The sequence below is a fragment of the Myxocyprinus asiaticus genome, chromosome 31, assembly GCF_019703515.2.
Source record: "Myxocyprinus asiaticus isolate MX2 ecotype Aquarium Trade chromosome 31, UBuf_Myxa_2, whole genome shotgun sequence".
NCBI classification, from domain to species: domain Eukaryota; kingdom Metazoa; phylum Chordata; class Actinopteri; order Cypriniformes; family Catostomidae; genus Myxocyprinus; species Myxocyprinus asiaticus.
Window position 1 is genome coordinate 13,186,596 of NC_059374.1, and position 20,126 is coordinate 13,206,721.

Consider the following 20,126-nt stretch of genomic DNA (forward strand, 5'->3'; position numbering starts at 1 on the left):
ACTATTGTGGTAAACCTGGACATTACATGAAAGAGTGTAGAAAGAACAGAAAGATACTGTATTAGGAGAACTGCAAGGCATTACAGTCCTGAAGCAGCCCCTCCCATCTTCACTAAACTCGTGGGGCAGCTTGCTAAGGGACTAATTGTTAGGACTGTGAGTGCTTATCTTTCCCTAAAAGTTTACAGCAAAGATGAAAGACACTTTGAAATTGCAATCAAAATATGTTTTGGAAGTACACTCACAGTCCTGAATGTTACATTATAGCACGTTCCAGTCACTCACTCACTCTTTTATGATGTCTTTTGTGACTGATGTTTCTTAGAAGATTTAAATGAGATGTGTTTTTATTTATTTTTTTTATTGTTTGTACATTGTTTTTAAGTAATTGAGGACAACAAATTCAGAAGATGCTGTTTCTGAAATCTGGTCACCTGCTAGCTCTTTAACAAACTGCAGAGGCAATAGAACACAAACCACCCACGGGGACAGACTAGGACACACGGACCAGTGAGGCACCCAGGAAGAACCAAAATGCATTAGCCCTTGGGGGCCAAACCTGCAGTGAAGACTTCCTCATAGGATTTCCCCTTTCCGTAGCTGATTCCTACCTCACTGGTCCATAGGTGTTAAATCTTGTTACACTAGGTTAAAAAAAAACTATACGATCAACTCAGTGAAGTCTAGATGTGAAAACAAAAACTAAACGATCAACTGAAGTCTTACATGGTAAAGTATATGCATGAATACAGCTGGTTCTTGTGTTGCAGGTATGGACATATGTCAGAATGTCATTCTCATCGCCCTGGCATTGACAAGGCAAACAGACATCCATGGAAAATCATCAAGAGGAACACAAAGACACATCTCCCAAGCGATTAATCTATGCTGACTGTCAAGATGACATTGGACACAAGACTTTCTTTTATTCTAACTTCATAGACTTTACTGCTCCTACATTTGGGCTACATGATTTTCTGTGTCATCAGGTAATGTATGCAACATGTTACCACCTGTTGTTGTAAATGTGCAGCAGTTGTGGTTTTGAAAAGAACTATCATCCATAGATTCTTTTACATTCACCTAACTCTGGGACACAGAATAAGTAATATGTGCCTGTAACAATTTAAGGTTACAAGATTAGAAGATGGGGCTTATGTTAACAAACATATGACATAGAATGGATTTCTGAAGGTTTAAATTTTCATTATGTGAGAGTTTTTATTAACTCTCAAAGGGGGACTGTGGGATGTAAATTTAAGTGTAATATATAACATAATAATAAAATATAATATAACATCACATGAAAAACTAAAGTGATGAATATTGTATTTGGCTTTCAAGGTATTTGCTATCGTGATTCTTTGAGATCGTCTACACATGGCTGAATCCTGTTTGTCAACTTGAACAAGAGTGTATGTGAATGAAAACTTGTTTCTCATGCTAACTAAGGCTATCACCTTTTGTCTGTGATGGCTCTAGGTGCCCCAGCCCCATTCTGTGAACTGGTGGCCATTGTTCATGATTCAATCAATGTCTGAATCAAATGTAAATGCATTGCCATAGGTGTGGACCCTTCCTTATCTCTTTGAAAATGAAGTCATCTGAGTGATATAGTTATGCTGATTGGATTAGGGCTGGAGAAACCACAGTCTCTGTAGCGGGTTCGACTGCATTCTTTTTTAAGGTTCACCTGAATACTTTGTTACCACCTGGAAGGACTGCCCACTGAATGCCTATAAAATACAATATATGCCTCGCTAAGTTAGACTTGATGACTGCAGTGTGAGACAGCACCTTCTGACGTGTAGACTGATTCTCATAACTTCTACAATAAAGAATTCTGCTGAAGCTTTACCAGAGTCTCCTGGTCCTTTCTGAGAGTTTTCAAAACGAATCATATAATAAGACTGCATTGTAATTTTGATATTTAAAATATTTTGACATGTTGAAACATGATTGTATATTATTTTTTATAATTATTCGTAGAATTAAAATAGTAATATATATTTATTTTTATTTATATATTTATTTTTTATTTTATTTTATTTTATCCCTTTTCTCCCAATTTGGAATGCCCAATTCCCACTACTTAGTAGGTCCTCATGGTGATGCACTTACTCACCTCAATCTGGGTGGCGGAGGACAAATCTCAGTTGCCTCCGCTTCTGAGACAGTCAATCTGCGCATTTTATCACGTGGCTCGCTGTGCATGACACCGCGGAGACTCACAGCATGTGGAAGCTCATGCTACTCTCTGCGATCCACGCATAACTTACCACGCGCCCCATTGAGAGGGAAAACCACTAATCGCGACCACGAGGAGGTTACCCCATGTGACTCTACCCTCCCTAGCAACCTGACCCATTTGGTTGCTTAGGATACCTGGCTGGAGTCACTCAGCACACCCTGGATTTGAACTCGCGACTCCAGGGGTGGTAGTCAGTGTCAATACTCGCTGAGCTACCCAGGCCCCAGTAATACATATTTATAACATTTAACATATTTTTACAAATCTAAGGCTAATCACATAATAAAACTGCATTGTAATTTTGATATTTAAAATGTTAAAATATTTTGAAATATTTAAACAATATTGTTAATGAGAATAATCATTATAATAATATTGTAAAAAAAAAACATTATTAATTATTATATCATTAATAATAATTTCAATAATTTAATAATTACATTTTTATTAATTTAAATGTATTATTAATAACAATAAGATCATTTTATTATTATTATTATTGTCCATGGAATGAAAATGGTAATACATATTTATAATATTTTAAATATTTACAACTAATCAGGTAATAAAGTCACAAAGCCTTTAGCAGAAATAACAATCTTTGTAGATCATTCAAGAATGAAATGCAAAAAAAAAAAAAAAAAAAAAAAAAAAAAAAGTCTTTATTTGTATTGAGAGGATAACTGTATAATTTTGTTCTTTTTTGTTTGGTTTTGTAAAACCTAATGAACTAATTAAATCTTTAAAAGGTTCACAGACAAACATTCATACACAAACTAATAAATACAGTATTACAATCATTATAGCCAAATAAAGTTATTTTGCAATTATATTATACAATACTTTTTATACCTGACACAATCAAAACACCAACTTTACAATTCAATGTCACATTACCAGCTACAACATAGCAAGTGATATCTGCTAAATAAGATATTGATTTATTTGGTCATATATCAGCACTTGTGAATCATGTGATTGTATATCATATGCTTTGAGAGCTCATTTCTCTGCCTGGTGAGGGCACAGCAATCCATGAATAATAAATGTCCCATTACAGCTACTGAATTTGATAAATATACTGAAAGCCCTAAGTAAATACAATATTATCAGACATATATTTTGTACCTATTCTGGTTCACGTTATCAGTATCTGACATTAAATGAGTCACGGCAGAATTTTCCTTTCCTCCTCTGCTGCTCTGCATACATCTGCGATCTAGAGGGAAGAGAGCTGGCTACACCCTCATAGGCAGGTGAGTTTGCATTTAAAGCTTCTCTGTTACCTGTTGTCTTCCATAACACAAGCTGTGTTGCTCTTAATGATGACCACAGTAGCCAGGTTTCAAGACCAGCAGACTGAGAGTATAATACCTGAAGGTAGGCCTTCATGAAAACATCACACATTTCTATATGTCTATAAGACTTTACAAAAAAAGTCATAAAAAGAAATGTATCAAAACTTTACTAAATCATGGTAATAATGGCTTTAATGTAAAATGTAACCATTTTAAATTGTTAAATTATTAAAGTACAACAAATCTATAACAATGCTGTATAAATTCACAAATATGATAAATGCAACCAGTCTGTTAACACATCCTCATTAGAGGGTCCGCTTAGGGCCCCTAAGCCATCAGTGGGCCCCGCAAAGAGAGGTAGTTTTTAAATGTATTTTAAATTTTTGGTATATAGTCATTTATTGTTATTTATAGTCATTTATTATTAATTTGAAGAGTTATTTATTGGTAATTTATTGTAAATAAATGGCATACTTCCGACAAAGCTCGGCAAGACCATGTGACATATTTCCACTCAGGGCAGTGGTAGCTCAGTGGTTAAGGCTCTGGGTTACTGATCAGAAGGTTAGGGGTTCAAGCCCCAGCACCGCCAGGATGCCAGTGTTGGGCCCTTGAGCAAGGCCCTTGACCCTATCTGCTCCAGGGATGCCGTATCATGGCTGACCCTGCACTCTGACCCCAGCCTAGCTGGGATATGTGAAAAAGAAGAATTTCACTGTATATGTGCAAATGTATAATGTGTGATAAATAAACAATTATTATAAATTATAATTAATTATAAATTGTTATTTAATATATTGTTAATTTTTTTTAGTTTTGTGTAATTAATATATTCCAATTTTAAGTTAATATAATCAAAGTTATTGAAGACTGTATTGTGGTGTCATTCTTGGGTGTATACTGTATATCCAAGTCGGAATTTGCTTATGTGATTTGGGCCCCCATATTCTCCTAAATGGCCCTTAAGTTGATTTATAAAGATTTGTAAAAATGCCATAGTTACACGACAAGCCTGTCTTGAATTACACTTTGCTAGTACCAAATGTTGGCTATTTATATTTCAGATGATAAACCGCCCTCACTGGGATGTATCGGCTGGTTCATTGTAATCATCTCCCTCATTTTCATCATAGGATTGTTTCCTGTTACCATTTTTATGTGTGTCAAGGTATGATATGTTTTTAAAAGGAAGACTAGTATGATAGATTGTACATAGATGATTAACTCATGATCAATGATAACTGACTGCATCGACAATGTACTCATTAGCTCACTCTTAGATTGTACAGGAGTATGAAAGGGCTGTGATCTTTCGATTGGGTCGTATTGTGGACAGGAAACCAAAAGGACCAGGTATGACAAAGGTTTTCATTTGGGATCCACAAATAGAACTATTCATCAATGTGCACATCTAATGTTCTAAATTGTTACATAATGTTGCCTATAGTTATATCATACGAAGTTGAGAAAAAGAGAATCCACTAAGGAAAGTGCAAAGAAAGTACATTTTTTGCAATTTAAATGAATTTTAGGTCGAAGCAAATTTGTAAAACCAATTACAAAACCATGTCAATTTTTGTGCTTACAATTAACCATGTGTAATCCATGAGTAAACAACCTACATTAGGACTTTTAATCCAATCATGCCCACAGTTAGAGAAATATTGAGGCATTTTCATATGTTTACTTCACGTTTCTTTGGTGAGGATTATAATATATCCCTTTAAGCTCGGATGAACAAAATAATTATCAAAATTTGAATAACTACATTCTCGACCAATACAAAATAGGTATTGTTTTAAAGATTAGAAGCTCTACTTTACAATGCATGTGGGCATTATGACCAAAAATGAACAAGTGCTTTGAAATTTGCAGACAAATCTGAAGTATTCCGTTTTGATCATTTCTGAAAAATGTTGCACTGTGCATATTATTGTAATTGGTAAAAACATCAAAATCATCAAATAGCCATGTGTCATATGTGTTTGAAAAGCTCTCAAAGAGTAGAAATACAACCATCCTATTTGTTTTACTCACAGAAAAAAAATATAGCGAGTTATAGCTAAGTATATGTCTTTGACATACGTTTCATGTGAACAGGTGTCGCTCAAATGCCGCATTTTTGCTTATAACTTCACGAAAATGAAACAGAACTTAAAACTTAGAGGAGGCGATTATCTTTAAAACAAGCCCACACACAAAGTAATCGGATGCATAGATAATTAGATAACCCGCACAAAGTACAATGTGCACACAGCATCTAGCTATCTTGCATCTTGCTTATCTGGCTACGTTAGCTTACAACGGAAATGCTGTAGCCATGGAATGCTAAACCAATCGGATTGGGTTCAGACAGCTCCAAACAGTGGTGAGAGTCATCCATATATGGGCAGAGAGTCATGTGATCAATCATTGTAATTACATATGTACACAACACAGACATAATGATGAATCAAATGGCACAGAATGAAACTCATTCTGTGAAATCTCATTACTAAAATCATGTCTGCATACTATGCAAACCTTTAGTCATTGTTGTGTTTGCATGTGGAATTCGATCTTATGTAAAATTATTATGTTTTGTTTGTTTGGAGAGGCTTTTGGTCACAAGGATATTTTGTTTTAGTAATAACCTTTGATTGCTTTTTCGTATCAACACAAAATTTGACTCAGTTACAGGTGACACGACTGGGAACAAAACAAAAGCAGTTTTTCATAGCCAACTTATTTACACACTGAGGTATACAGTATAATGTCAAATCAGAAAAATAAGAATAAAAGTTAGTTTTGGCTCAGGTTTTTTTGTGAATTTTCAGCAGTCTCATAATTTACCATAATCTATATCATAATTTTTTTGCAAAGATTCCTTTAAAATGATACCAAACACTTGACACTCCTTTTTTTTTTTTTTTTTTTTTTTTGAGTTATAAGCCTTTAATTTTGGGGATCCCACTGAAACAGGAAATCTTTAAAAACACCCTCAGAGCTTAAAGGATCTGTTCATTTCCACTAAATCGTGTGATCCAAGAACGTTTGAGCACTCGCTACACTCTCATTTGGTCTGGTTACATTACGTCCTATTTTGAATGCGGAAATAAGTAAGCTTTACCTCAAAATGCAGAAAATACTATTAGAAAATGTGTCCTTTTTTTTGGAGAAATAATAAAAATGTTATATGGCTGTATGTTACAGAGATGCTTTCTTCTGCTTTTAGATAATAGCAGTCATCCTAAAACATATTTAGGCATATTCATTTTACCTCCATTTTTCTTTGTCTAGAGGACAACTGAACTAAAAAGTGTCACAGCTTACTCCCCAATTATCTGAATTTGTAATTTTTTTAATAGATTTTTATTAATTTACTTTTTCGTAGGAATTTTCTTTGTGCTGCCATGTACTGACACATTCAGGAAGGTGGACTTGAGAACTGTGTCATTTGATATTCCCCCTCAGGAGGTACATATTCTTGATCTACTTCCATAGACTAACAGAAATTACAATTATAAAGTATATTACAAAAGCCATAGATTCAATAACCAATCGATTGTCATACAGTATATACGCTTCCAACTTAAATTTCATGCAGGCAAAGCAATATTTAGAACCAACAGTAGCAGGCCAAATTTGTGTAAAGGTTTATATCACAATGTAAAAGTTTAGATCTAAAGATCAGCATCTATATGTGTTTATGTGAGAACAGATCTTGACAAAGGACTCGGTGACAGTGAGTGTGGATGGTGTGGTGTACTTCCGTGTTTGTGACCCCATCTGTTCCGTGGCCAATGTGTCCAATGCGGACCACTCAACACGTCTGCTGGCCCAGACTACCCTGAGAAACGTGCTGGGCATAAAGAACCTGTCAGAGCTGCTGTCTGATAGAGAGGGTATCTCCAACAGCATGCAGGTACAAGAGCTCTCGGAGAAGAAAGAGCTATTCATCAATCATCTTGGGCCTTCATCTAAACACTTTAACAAAAATATAATCTTCACATTTGTGCTTTTAAGCCATTAAACTTGTTAAACTATTGTAAGTGCATTACTGTACACATTTTTACAAACTGAGGAATGAATCTCAAGGATACCAGGGAGGGACGTTAAGTTTGTTAATCGTGTGTTGTAGATATAGACCAGGATTCGTTCATTTCTATTACACTGATATTGCTTTAGTTGTAAACCTATCCCCAGAGTTCTGCCCCTTGAGAGCGGTATCATCTTCCCGGATCCTCATAGCTTTATGATATCTTAATGACAGGCTGCCCTGGATGAGGCCACTGGTGAGTGGGGCATTAAAGTGGAGCGAGTGGAGATAAAGGACGTTAAACTGCCCCAGCAGCTTCAGAGGGCCATGGCTGCAGAGGCAGAGGCGGCCCGAGAGGCTCGTGCCAAGGTGAGACCACCACAACACCCTGAGAATACAGGCAAAATTAGTCTAATGTTACAGATAAGGAAGAGTGAAAAAAATATGGGGACTGCTGACCTTGCTCTGTGAGATTAAAGACAACATGAAATGGCATTCGCAGAAATGTAACTTTCGTGACGTGATATATAATGCAGTGGAAATTGATTGTATTGATTGGGATTTGATTGCTATGACAACAATTTGTTTCATAGGAGAAAATTATTACATTTTACAGTTTTTTTTAAACACCATACACTGATGAATAGGGTTGCCACTTTTGAAGTTGTAAAATAAGGGACACTCTCTCGAATTGTTGGCGGTGCCGGCTGACATTTTCAGATGGTCTCTTACCACACCTTCCACGGTTTATCTCACATGTTTTAGCTCAATGTGTGGACTTTTCAGATAGTCCCTTACCCACAGTAGGCAACATTTTCAACAAATATCAAGGTTAAATTAACGATCTTGAACGATTTTGTCGTGACGCCATCAAACCAGCTTAAAAACGAAACAAATCGCGTCCCATATTGATTCAATAAGCATCATTTCATTTTTAAATGCAGGACGATCCCGTATTTTACAGGACGGATGGCAACACTACTGATGAATCTTGCACAATAAGACTAGGAACATATATTTAAGGAAGTACATAAGATCAACTGTGATTTCAAGTTTCTGTATTATGTCCTTATATCCTTATATGTTTTGTATTAAAAGAGTGTTCAATAGGAAGGTTGTAGAACATGACACCATTGTCAGTTGCTGTGTTGCTATGCAGCTTGGATTAGTCTCAAATCATGACAGATACACCTGTATAATATAGTGTGTGTTTTGAGAATTCACTATTAATTTTGTTCCCTCAAAAACCTCAGGTCTAGAGAGTGTGTGTGCATGTGTAACACAATGCTAGGCTAACACATGGCTAAAACTACCCGGCTGAAAACATAGTTTAAAAACTGTTCTCATTTGCTGTATGTGTTCGCCACAGCACAAATGTGTCATGATCATACTCAGACAACATTTTTGGAAACTGCTAACACTGTAAAGCCTAAATTATACAATGGAAGAAGGCAAACTTGTTCACCTGAAAGAACTAAAGCACCCTAGGTGAACAAAGGCTGAGTTTATACTAGCATCAACATAATTTTAAAATTTGCTTGCCTCATTAAAAAAAAGTTCACTTTTGAACAAACTCGGACTCGAGAACAAACTCAAGACAGACAGGCTTCAATGTTATCAACTTTTATTATTTAAAATAGTACCCTAGCTAGCTACAATCTTTTCAGCTGGCATGCATGATTGTAAATAAAATAACATCATGTCAACCACACCCAAGATTAGTTTTAGGCTACATCCATATTAATAAAATATTTTTTAAATAAAACTGAAAACTGTGTTTTCATGTTTGAAATGTTCTCCATCCTTACTGCCATATTCAAGCATTTTCCAAAAGTTGCTTGTCACATTGAAACGTCTGAAAACACTTAAATCCCCTAACTGCGCATGTGGAAAAAATGTAAGAAGTGTGGCCTTTGCGTAATTTCCATGAACGGTCTGAAAAAACTTGTCCTCGTGCTCCGTCGCCGGACAGCAATTCCGAGTAAACTTCCCATCACGTTTGAAGAAATGCAATGTGAAGGTTGTACAAAGTAACATTTATCTTTAATAACGCTATCAAAGGGGATAGCAGGCACAACAAACCCACTACAACATGGGCTGTCATCGTAATTGTTTTGGGTTGAATGGATCACATGACTACGTCATATGACAATACGTCATCGTTTTCAGATATCTCTGTTTCCCCTGCCACACTACAATGGAAGACAGCATTTTCAAATTTATCCAATTGGAAGAGCATTTTCGAAAAGCTCATTTTTTGCTGGACAATTCGCAAATCAAAGTTTATATGGAGACAAACTGGTCCTCAGTATCCTCTGTGAGCGTGGCTTGGGAGGCACTTAAGGCGGTTCTTAGGGGTCGGATCATACAGTATGCCTCATTCACCAAAAAATCCAAAGCACAAGAACTTGTGGAGTTGGAAGGAAATATTAAAAGTGCAGAGGCAGAGCTGAAGTGCCATATGTCATCTGATGGCCTCAGAGAACTGACCCGATCGAAAAATAGATATAATACTATTTTGTCACGGAAAGTGGAGTTTTGGTTATTCAGGGCAAGACAGTCATACTTTGAGTCGAGGGACAAAGCAGGAAAACATTTTGCAAGATATATAAAGCAGAGAGATTCTTTTTCTACCATTCCCTCAGTGAAATCTGCTGGTGGTGAAATATTTACCTTTGCCATTGATATTAATAATGCTTTTAAAGAATCTCTATTGTTCCACGTCTTCGTCTACTGATGAAGATATTAGGAACTTTGTGGAACCATTAGATCTCCCTAAATTGACGACTGAGCAAAAAAAGTATCTTGATTCTGAGATAACCTTGGAGGAGCTTGATGAGGTAATTAAGGCCTTGCCTACAGGCAAGGCTCCAGGGCCTGATGGCTTTTCCTCTGAGTTTTTCAAATCTAATGCTACAGAACTGGCTCCACTTTTGTTAGAAGTTTATATGGAATCATTAAAGAACGAAAAGCTTCCTCCAACCATGACGCAAGCCCGGATCAGTCTGATTCTTAAAAAGGACCAAGATCCAAGTGAGTGTAAAAGTTACCGCCCAATTTCCCTGATCCAGTTAGATGTAAACATTTTGTCCAAAATTCTGGCTAATCGATTAAGTAATGTTATAACATCACTTATACATATAGATCAGGTGGGGTTTATTTGAGGCCATAGCTCTTCTGATAATATTAGGCGTCTCATCAATATCATGTGGTCAGTAGCGAATGATCAATCTCCAGTCGCTGCCATCTCACTTGACGCCGAAAAGGCATTTGATATGGTAGAATGGAATTATCTTTTTAAGATTTTGGAAATGTATGAGTTCGGGAGTACATTTATTGGTTGGATTAAGTTACTTTATAGACACCCTGTAGCAGCGGTACAAACAAATGGGTTAATTTCAGATTATTTTACTCTGGATAGGGGCACCCGGCAGGGTTGCCCTCTTTCCCCATTATTGTTCTGTCTTGACCTGGAACCATTAGCAGCCGTGATAAGAAAGGAGGATGATTTTCCAGGAGTGATTGCGGGAGGTGTGGCGCATAAGCTTCTGCTTTACGTAGATGATATTTTATTATTCGTATCCGACCCTACTAGATCTATGCCTTGCCTCCACAGAATTATTAACTCCTTTTCCAAATTCTCAGGATACAAAGTCAATTGGTCTAAATCCGAAGCTTTGGCTTTGACAGCGTACTGTCCAGTAACGGCCTTCCAGCCGGGTGCCTTCCAGTGGCCCAAACAGGGAATTAAGTATTTGGGAATTTTATTCCCAGCAAATTTGTCTGATTTAGTCAGAGTTCATTTTGATCCCTTAATAAAAAGGTTTTGAATGATGTGGACAGGTGGGCTTCATTACACTTATGATGATTGGGAAGGTTAATGTTATTGCAATGAATTGTATTCCAAAATTCAACTACCTACTACAGTCTCTCCCTGTGCATGTCCCCCTCTCTTATTTCAAGCAATTTGATAGCATAGCGAAGTCCTTCATTTGGAATGGTAAGCGTCCCAGGTTAAATTTCAATAAGTTACATAGGCCAATTGACAAAGGTGGGTTAGGCCTACCCAAGATTTTGTTTTATTATTATGCATTCGGTCTTAGACATTTGGCTCATTGGTTGCTTCCACCTGAGAGAGCCCCTCCATGGTTTTGTATTGAAAAGGAAGTTCTTGCCCCTATCTCGCCACTGCAAAGCCTTTCAGTTAAACTAGCCAGCGAGGTTAAGTCGCACCCCGTTATTTTGCATTTGCACTCGATATGGACAAAAGTGTCCAGAGTGTTTAATTCTGATATTTATTTAAATGTAGCCTCGAGCATATGGCTGCACCCTAAACTATGTATTAATAAGTCCCCTTTCTGTTGGTCAGATTGGATTGTGAGGGGGGTTGATACACTTAGTGACCTATATGAGAGTGGAGTATTGAGATCTTTTGAAAATTTGATTCAACATTTTGGCATTCCCAGATCTCAATTTTATAAGTATTTACAGCTGCGTCACCTGCTCTGCACTGTTTTTGGGAGTAGCATGCACCCCCCTAGAGTGGCAGATACTCTGGGAGTGGTGATTGCTGCTTTTGGGAAGGGTCATGAGGCATCAGTGTATTACTCCCTGCTAATTCAGAGTCTGGGGGACAGAGCTTTAAATTCTCTCAAAAGATTATGGGAGGAAGATTTAAATTTGTTATTGGAGGAGGGAGTGTGGGCTAGGATTCTAAAAAACATCAAGTCTGCCTCTAGAGATGCAAGGGTTCGCCTTATGCAATTTAAGATTTGACATAGATTTTATTGGACCCCCTCTAGATTGTATAGGCTTGGTCTTAAGGACACACCCATCTGTTGGCGATACCATTCTGAAGATGGAGACACCACCCATGTTTTCTGGGGGTGCCGTAAGATCCAAGAATTTTGGCTGAAGGTGCAAAGTTTTGTGTGTGATGTGTTGGGCACTCAGGTCTCGTTCTGCCCCAGACTCTGTATTTTGGGAGATGGGAAGGTCATGGATTTGGAGGATAAGTACATGAAGGACTGGGTTTTGACCAGTGTGATGATTGGTAGGCAGGTTATTTTGAGGAGTTGGAAGTCGGATGGAGCACCCTCGTTCCCGGAGTGGTGCGTGGAGATGGGGAGGGTGGCTGCCTTCGAGGAGGGGTCGAGCATAAGGATGGGAGTTAGGGATTCTTACAATAAGAAATGGGGCAATTACTTAGCATTTTTGGGGGAAGGAGGAGGAGGGAGTAATTTAGAGTTTAGTTTTTTTTGTTTAGTTTTTTTTATTACACTTGATTATTGTATTTTATTTTTTGTTGTTGTTTTAGTTTTGTGTTTTTTTCTGTGTGTGTGTGTCCACAGGGGTGTTCGTGGGGGTTGGGGTGGGGTGGGAGTTTGGTAGGGGGAAGGGATATAGTGGGGGTTTAATGTTTAAAGTGATTGATTCAATATATATATATATATATATATATATATGTTGTTGTATTTTTTGTGTTAATTTATGAATCAATAAAAATGTTAATAACAAAAAAATAATTCACATTTTAAATTGGACATCAGGTGGCAACCAACACAAAATTGTACCAAAATTGTTAATTGTACAAAAGTGAACAAAAACCTTCTTAAAATGAAATGTATTAATATTTATTAATCTAACCTTAACTGCATAGGCCCAACAATATGTAAAATTATAAACGTGAGAGGCTAAAAAGAATATATATATATATACACATACAGGTGCATCTCAATAAATTAGAATGTCGTGGAAAAGTTCATTTATTTCAGTAATTCAACTCAAATTGTGAAACTCGTGTATTAAATAAATTCAATGCACACAGACTGAAGTAGTTTAAGTCTTTGGTTCTTTTAATTGTGATGATTTTGGCTCACATTTAACAAAAACCCACCAATTCACTATCTCAAAAAATTAGAATACATCATAAGACCAATAAAAAAACATTTTTAGTGAATGGTTGGCCTTCTGGAAAGTATGTTCATTGACTGTATATGTACTCAATACTTGGTAGGGGCTCCTTTTGCTTTAATTACTGCCTCAATTCGGCGTGGCATGGAGGTGATCAGTTTGTCGCGCTGCTGAGGTGGTATGGAAGCCCAGGTTTCTTTGACAGTGGCCTTCAGCTCATCTGCATTTTTTGGTCTCTTGTTTCTCATTTTCCTCTTGACAATACCCCATAGATTCTCTATGGGGTTCAGGTCTGGTGAGTTTGCTGGCCAGTCAAGCACACCAACACCATGGTCATTTAACCAACTTTTGGTGCTTTTGGCAGTGTGGGCAGGTGCCAAATCCTGCTGGAAAATGAAATCAGCATCTTTAAAAAGCTGGTCAGCAGAAGGAAGCATGAAGTGCTCCAAAATTTCTTGGTAAACGGGTGCAGTGACTTTGGTTTTCAAAAAACACAATGGACCAACACCAGCAGATGACATTGCACCCCAAATCATCACAGACTGTGGAAACTTAACACTGGACTTCAAGCAACTTGGGCTATGAGCTTCTCCACCCTTCCTCCAGACTCTAGGACCTTGGTTTCCAAATGAAATACCAAACTTGCTCTCATCTGAAAAGAGGACTTTGGACCATTGGGCAACAGTCCAGTTCTTCTTCTCCTTAGCCCAGGTAAGACACCACTGACGTTGTCTGTGGTTCAGGAGTGGCTTAACAAGAGGAATACGACAACTGTAGCCAAATTCCTTGACATGTCTGTGTGTGGTGGCTCTTGATGCCTTGACCCCAGCCTCAGTCCATTCCTTGTGAAGTTCACCCAAATTCTTGAATCGATTTTGCTTGACAATCCTCATAAGGCTGCGGTTCTCTCGGTTGGTTGTGCATCTTTTTCTTCCTCACTTTTTCCTTCCAATCAACTTTCTGTTAACATGCTTGGATACAGCACTCTGTGAACAGCCAGCTTCTTTGGCAATGAATGTTTGTGGCTTACCCTCCTTGTGAAGGGTGTCAATGATTGTCTTCTGGACAACTGTCAGATCAGCAGTCTTCCCCATGATTGTGTAGCCTAGTGAACCAAACTAAGAGACCATTTTGAAGGCTCAGGAAACCTTTGCAGGTGTTTTGAGTTGATTAGCTGATTGGCATGTCACCATATTCTAATTTTGTGAGATAGTGAATTGGTGGGTTTTTGTTAAATGTGAGCCAAAATCATCACAATTAAAAGAACCAAAGACTTAAACTACTTCAGTCTGTGTGCATTGAATTTATTTAATACACGAGTTTCACAATTTGAGTTGAATTACTGAAATAAATGAACTTTTTCACGACATTCTAATTTATTGAGATGCACCTGTATATATATATATATATATATATATATATATATATATATGTGCACACTGATGAGCCAAAACATTATGACCACCTGCCTAATATGCTGTTGGTCCTCTGCGTGCCGCCAAAGCAGCACCGACCTGTCACGGCATGGACTCTTCAAGACACCTGAAGGTGTTCTGTGGTATCTGGCACCAAGATATTAGCAGCAGATCCTTCAAGTCCTGTAATTTGCGAGGTGGAGCCACCGTGGATCGGAGTTTTTGGTCCAGTACATCCCACAGATGCTTAATGGGATTGAGATCTAGGGAATTTTGAGGCCAGGGCAACACCTTGAACTCTGCATCATGTTGCTCAAACCATTCCCAAACAATGTGTGCAGTGTGGCAGGGTGCATTATTATGCTGAAAGGGAATACTATTGCCATGAAGGGGTGTACCTGGTCTGTAACGATGTTTAGGTAGGTGGCACGTGTCAAATTGACATCCACGAGTGGCCTGACCAAGTGTTTCCCAGCAGAACATTGCCCAGAGCATTACACTCCCTCCACCAGCTTGTTGTCTTCCCACAGTGCATCCTGGTGCCATCACAACCATCCACGTGATGTAAAAGAAAACGGGACTCATTGGACCAGGCGATGAGTCTCTCCTTCTTCCACTGCTCCAAGGTCCAGTTCTGATGCTCACATGCCCATTGTAGGCGTTGGCTTTCGACGGTGGACAGGAGTCATCATGGGCACTCTGCGGCTACACAGCCACATATGCAGCAGGGTGCGATGCACTGTGTGTAATGACACATTCCTCTCGTAACCACCATTACAATTTTCTGTGACTTGTGCCACAGTAGACCTTCTGTCAGTTCGGACCAGACTGGATAGCCTTCGCTGCCCTCGCGCATTTATGAGCATCGATGAGCCTTGTGTGCCCAACGCCCTGTTGCCGGTTTGTGGTTTGTCCCTCCTCGGACCACTGTCGATAGGTACTCACCACTGCTGACCAGGAGTACCCCACAAGTCTTGCCGTTTCTGAGATGCTTTGACCCAGTTGTCTGGTCATAACAATTTGGACCTTGTCAAAGTCACTCAGGTCTTTACTCCTGCCCATTTCTCCTATATTCAACACATTGACTATGAAAACTGATTGTTCGCTTACTATCTAATCTACCCAGATCTTGACATGTGGCCTTGTTAGGAGATGATCTACGTTATTCACTTCACCTGTGAGTGGTCATAATGTTTTGGCTCATCAGTGTATATACATATATATTTATTTTTAATTTTGTCTTGAATTTTGATGATTTCATTCTCTTGGTAGCCAACAATTAAAGGCACAAAACTAACTGTGGTTAGCATAAATCATGTTTATCCTTGGTACAACTGAGTTCTTATTTATAGTCTGGATTTTGTTTTTACTTTGCGTCTTAGGGGCCTAGTTTAAGAGTGCTATGCCTTAAGCGTAGCACTATACAATACGTCATATGTGCAAAGTCAGTGAGCATGGCCATGAAGTTTTGATATTTCATGCAAGCATGTACTAAGTCTAGGCGCAAGTGGGTTGGAGAAACCGCATGCTCAAAGCGCCTCAGACATCAACAGTAAAAGGTATGGGAAGCATTTCACCTCCCTTTAAAATTTTGACACGCCTGTTTATTTTGCTATCCCTTACTATGCATATGATTAGCTCCATTTTATTATTTGCATTTAGCGCTATTTTTGTCTTCTGTCTGCAACCGCCTGATCATAAGTTTACATAGAGAAAATCAGGGTTTTCCATACAGCATTTCCAGCACTGTAATCCAATATTATTGTTGAAATAAACACATTTATACGGGGGGGAATCCATATCAGGCACCTTATATGACACCAGCAGCTCAAGTGTATTATTACATGTGTGTGCAGGTGATTGCAGCAGAGGGCGAGATGAATGCCTCAAGGGCATTGAAGGAAGCCTCTCTGGTGATTGCTGAGTCACCATCCGCTCTGCAGCTACGATACCTCCAGACGCTTAACTCCATCGCAGCAGAGAAAAACTCCACCATCATCTTCCCTCTGCCCATTGATATCATTCAGCACTTCACATCCAAAAGATATTAACGATTCCACATTAAGAAAATCCTTTTTGGTTGTGACACAGTACTGGGTATTAATGTACAAATATGACTAGCAAAAAGATGCTTCGATAAGTATAATATGGAGATATTTTCTATGATTTGTTAAGACAACATAAAATGGCCTTTGCAAAACATTTAACTTCCGTAATGTGACGTATTTCTGAGTGAAACAGAATTAAGTGGGAAATAATGTAGAGCGGGACTTCTCTATTTTATCCACCTGGATTTGATTGGATCGTGAAAAGTGGGCCAGTATATTATTGGTTAATATGATTTTTTCACGATGTTTAAAGGTTAAATGTGTAAATTCTGTGCCAACAGCATTGAACGGAATTGCAAAATAATGACTGTTTTCAAACAGGTTTCCCAAACACTCCCCCTGTCTGCTATTGGGTGACCAAACAGATAGCCCTGCCTCAAATTCTCGCCATTGGTTAAGGCAATGTTGCTGTGTCGGGCTGGTCGGGATGCTCAAACAAACCTAGCAATGTCCTGAAAGTGACAAAGCCACATGTTTAGACTTTACGAGGGAATCAACCAACAAATGGCTCACTTTTAATGTTAAAATACTAAACAATTTTATGATGTATAAAGTATATTACTAAAGTATACTTAAGCATTTTAACACTGAAAAAAAACTGCACATCACCTTTAAGTGGGAACCCATCTAAATCAAGGATTGAGCATGTTTTAAAGGACATAAGGGACACCATTTGTAAATAATATATAAATAAAATATGGAACAGGAATGCTTTTACAATGTCTTTTATTCCTTAAAACCCCAAATGCATCATAACCTTCAGATGAGTTCATGAATGCATCACAACAGTGAGGTAAGCTCCACTTACAAGATTTGAACAAAAATTATACAGCTTTAAGACATGCTTTTTCATTAACGTGTTGTAACAGTTTACACATACAGTAGAGCTCATATAAGCTATACAACACAAATTAGAAATTAGAAGAGGAAACTTCCTTAACACATAATGCATGTTATAATCCTCCCTTCAATATCATATAACAGACAGTTGTTTTCCATTTTAAAAATAGGACAAAACATTCAGAAATTCCATAATTATGTCCATGGGACACACACAGGAAAACAGAACAAAAATCAGTGCATTTCAGAACCTGATTTAAAAAGATTACTTTTCAGTTATATTTCAAAAGCAGATGTCAGAATTATACAAGCAGACAGCTATGGAACTGAAGCAGAAGAGCATTTTTTCTCTGCAAACAGGTAGTTTTTAGATTTCATTCAGAGCTTTCAGTTTAATTGCTATTTGAGTGAAATAAAATGTACAAATGTAATATATCAGTGATGCCAAGCCTCACATGTATCATTGTATAGTTTACATTGCTTATTGTGGACAGAACATGAGCCCGTTTTACAATGAAATGAGTTAAATATTAATAAATTTATTTTTATGACATGTAATGACATATGGCATTTAATACACCTTAACCTGAGAGATCTCTGAGTAAGACCGGAGGTAATGATACTCTGTAAATAAACACAAATAAAATTCTGCAATATAATGGCATACAATCAACAATCTAAGTTTGGGAAATCTCTTTTGGGATTTGCATGAACATTAAGGCTGAAAAAAATAACTAATGATTTTATTGTCACATAAAGAGAATGTCTTAGTCATATGACATAGTCAAATAATAAAAAATTTAATTGTAGCTCATCATTACTAATAGCTGCACTAATAAGTACACTTGGACCAAATTAAAATAAGACAAACAAGTATATTGCCCCCTTAGGACAACATTAGTAATAAACACTCATGAAGAAACTGATTTACAGTACTTAAAGGAATAGTTCACCCATTAAGGGTCATTTCAAACCCGAATGACTTTCTTTCTTCCATGGGAGACAAAAGCAGAACTTTTTTTAAAGAATTTCCTGTCTGCTCTTTTCCATCAAATAAAAGTGAATGGGGACACCAAATTGTCCAAAGAAGCTCCATAAAAGTATAATAAAAGTAATCCATTTGACTTATGTGCTATATTCCAAGCCTTTTGAAGTATTTCAATAGCTTTGTGTGAGGAACAGACCAAAATTTAAGTTGTTGTTTCAATGATATTCTTACCCTCCACCAAAGCACTGAAATAGACTAACAAAGTCGTATGGATTACAAAAAAGGCACATTAATGCCATGTGACACCATTGATGCCAAATGCTTTTTCTTGTGACCAAACGTCATTAACATTGTATAAAGTTGATTTGAGAACTACAGCGAATGGTAAGATGAACAAAGTCTTTCAATAATGAATAATGAATAATGAATAATTACTTTAAATATTTGACAAAGCGCAACCAGGATATTAAAGTTATGCAGGTTAGGATGTGAAATGACATGAGGGTGAATAAACAATGGTTGAACTATTCCTTTAACTCTTCAACTGTTCCCTATAGGATTGAATCCAGACCTTTAACCCAAATACTAGTGCTGATAAAGATGTACAGATGATCCACTCAATACAGTTCATGGTGTCTTGTTGTTATACCCCAATAGAGCGCAACAGTGCCCGCACACTTTTTCAGCAATTTTGGTTCCGTAAGTATTTTTCCTTTTCATTTTTTTCCATAGGGATTTCATAAAATCCTTCATGAAAGTTTCATCAGTAGTGTCCACATGAATGCAGTTTAAGCATATAATCTGGGTCAGAGCAACCGGAAGACTTATGATACATACTGTACAAAGCAGAGGAATATAAACAGCCATGACAGATATAAGTGGCATCAAATTCACAGGCAGTTCTTGGAGATTAATGCATTCTGGAGATTTCTGTAAACAAGGCTAGTTGAGATAAAGGCATGAAAATAATTTTACCTCAGAAAAAAAAAGAGCAGAATACAATGAAAATGGCAGAATGTAGTTGTGCAATACACTACTGTGTTGTCAGCCCATGCTAATTTTAGCATCCTTTATAACAGACTGCTACAAGACACACCCACTACAAGGCACGCCAACTACATGGCACGCCCACTACAGGTTACGCCTTCCTCAAATAACCGGCAAAATGCTTAAATCTTGCAACAGTTGGATGTCACATTCATACACTGTTTTTATTGTGTTTATTCAGTGTCCCGTAGCAACCCTACACATATTCTTTTCCCTACCCCTAAACCTAATCACAAAGATTACAA

General features: G+C 37.6%; 1 protein-coding gene across 1 annotated transcript; it reads left to right on the forward strand.

The window, feature by feature from the left end:
* Positions 1–3,557: 3,557 nt before the first annotated feature.
* Positions 3,558–17,039, forward strand: LOC127421906 (stomatin-like). Its single transcript, XM_051665119.1, has 7 exons — positions 3,558–3,631; positions 4,617–4,720; positions 4,833–4,905; positions 6,926–7,008; positions 7,253–7,456; positions 7,805–7,939; positions 16,755–17,039. Exons 1-7 carry the CDS (start codon positions 3,574–3,576, stop codon positions 16,947–16,949), a joined length of 852 nt encoding a protein of 283 aa, XP_051521079.1. The 5' UTR covers positions 3,558–3,573; the 3' UTR covers positions 16,950–17,039.
* Positions 17,040–20,126: the final 3,087 nt, after the last annotated feature.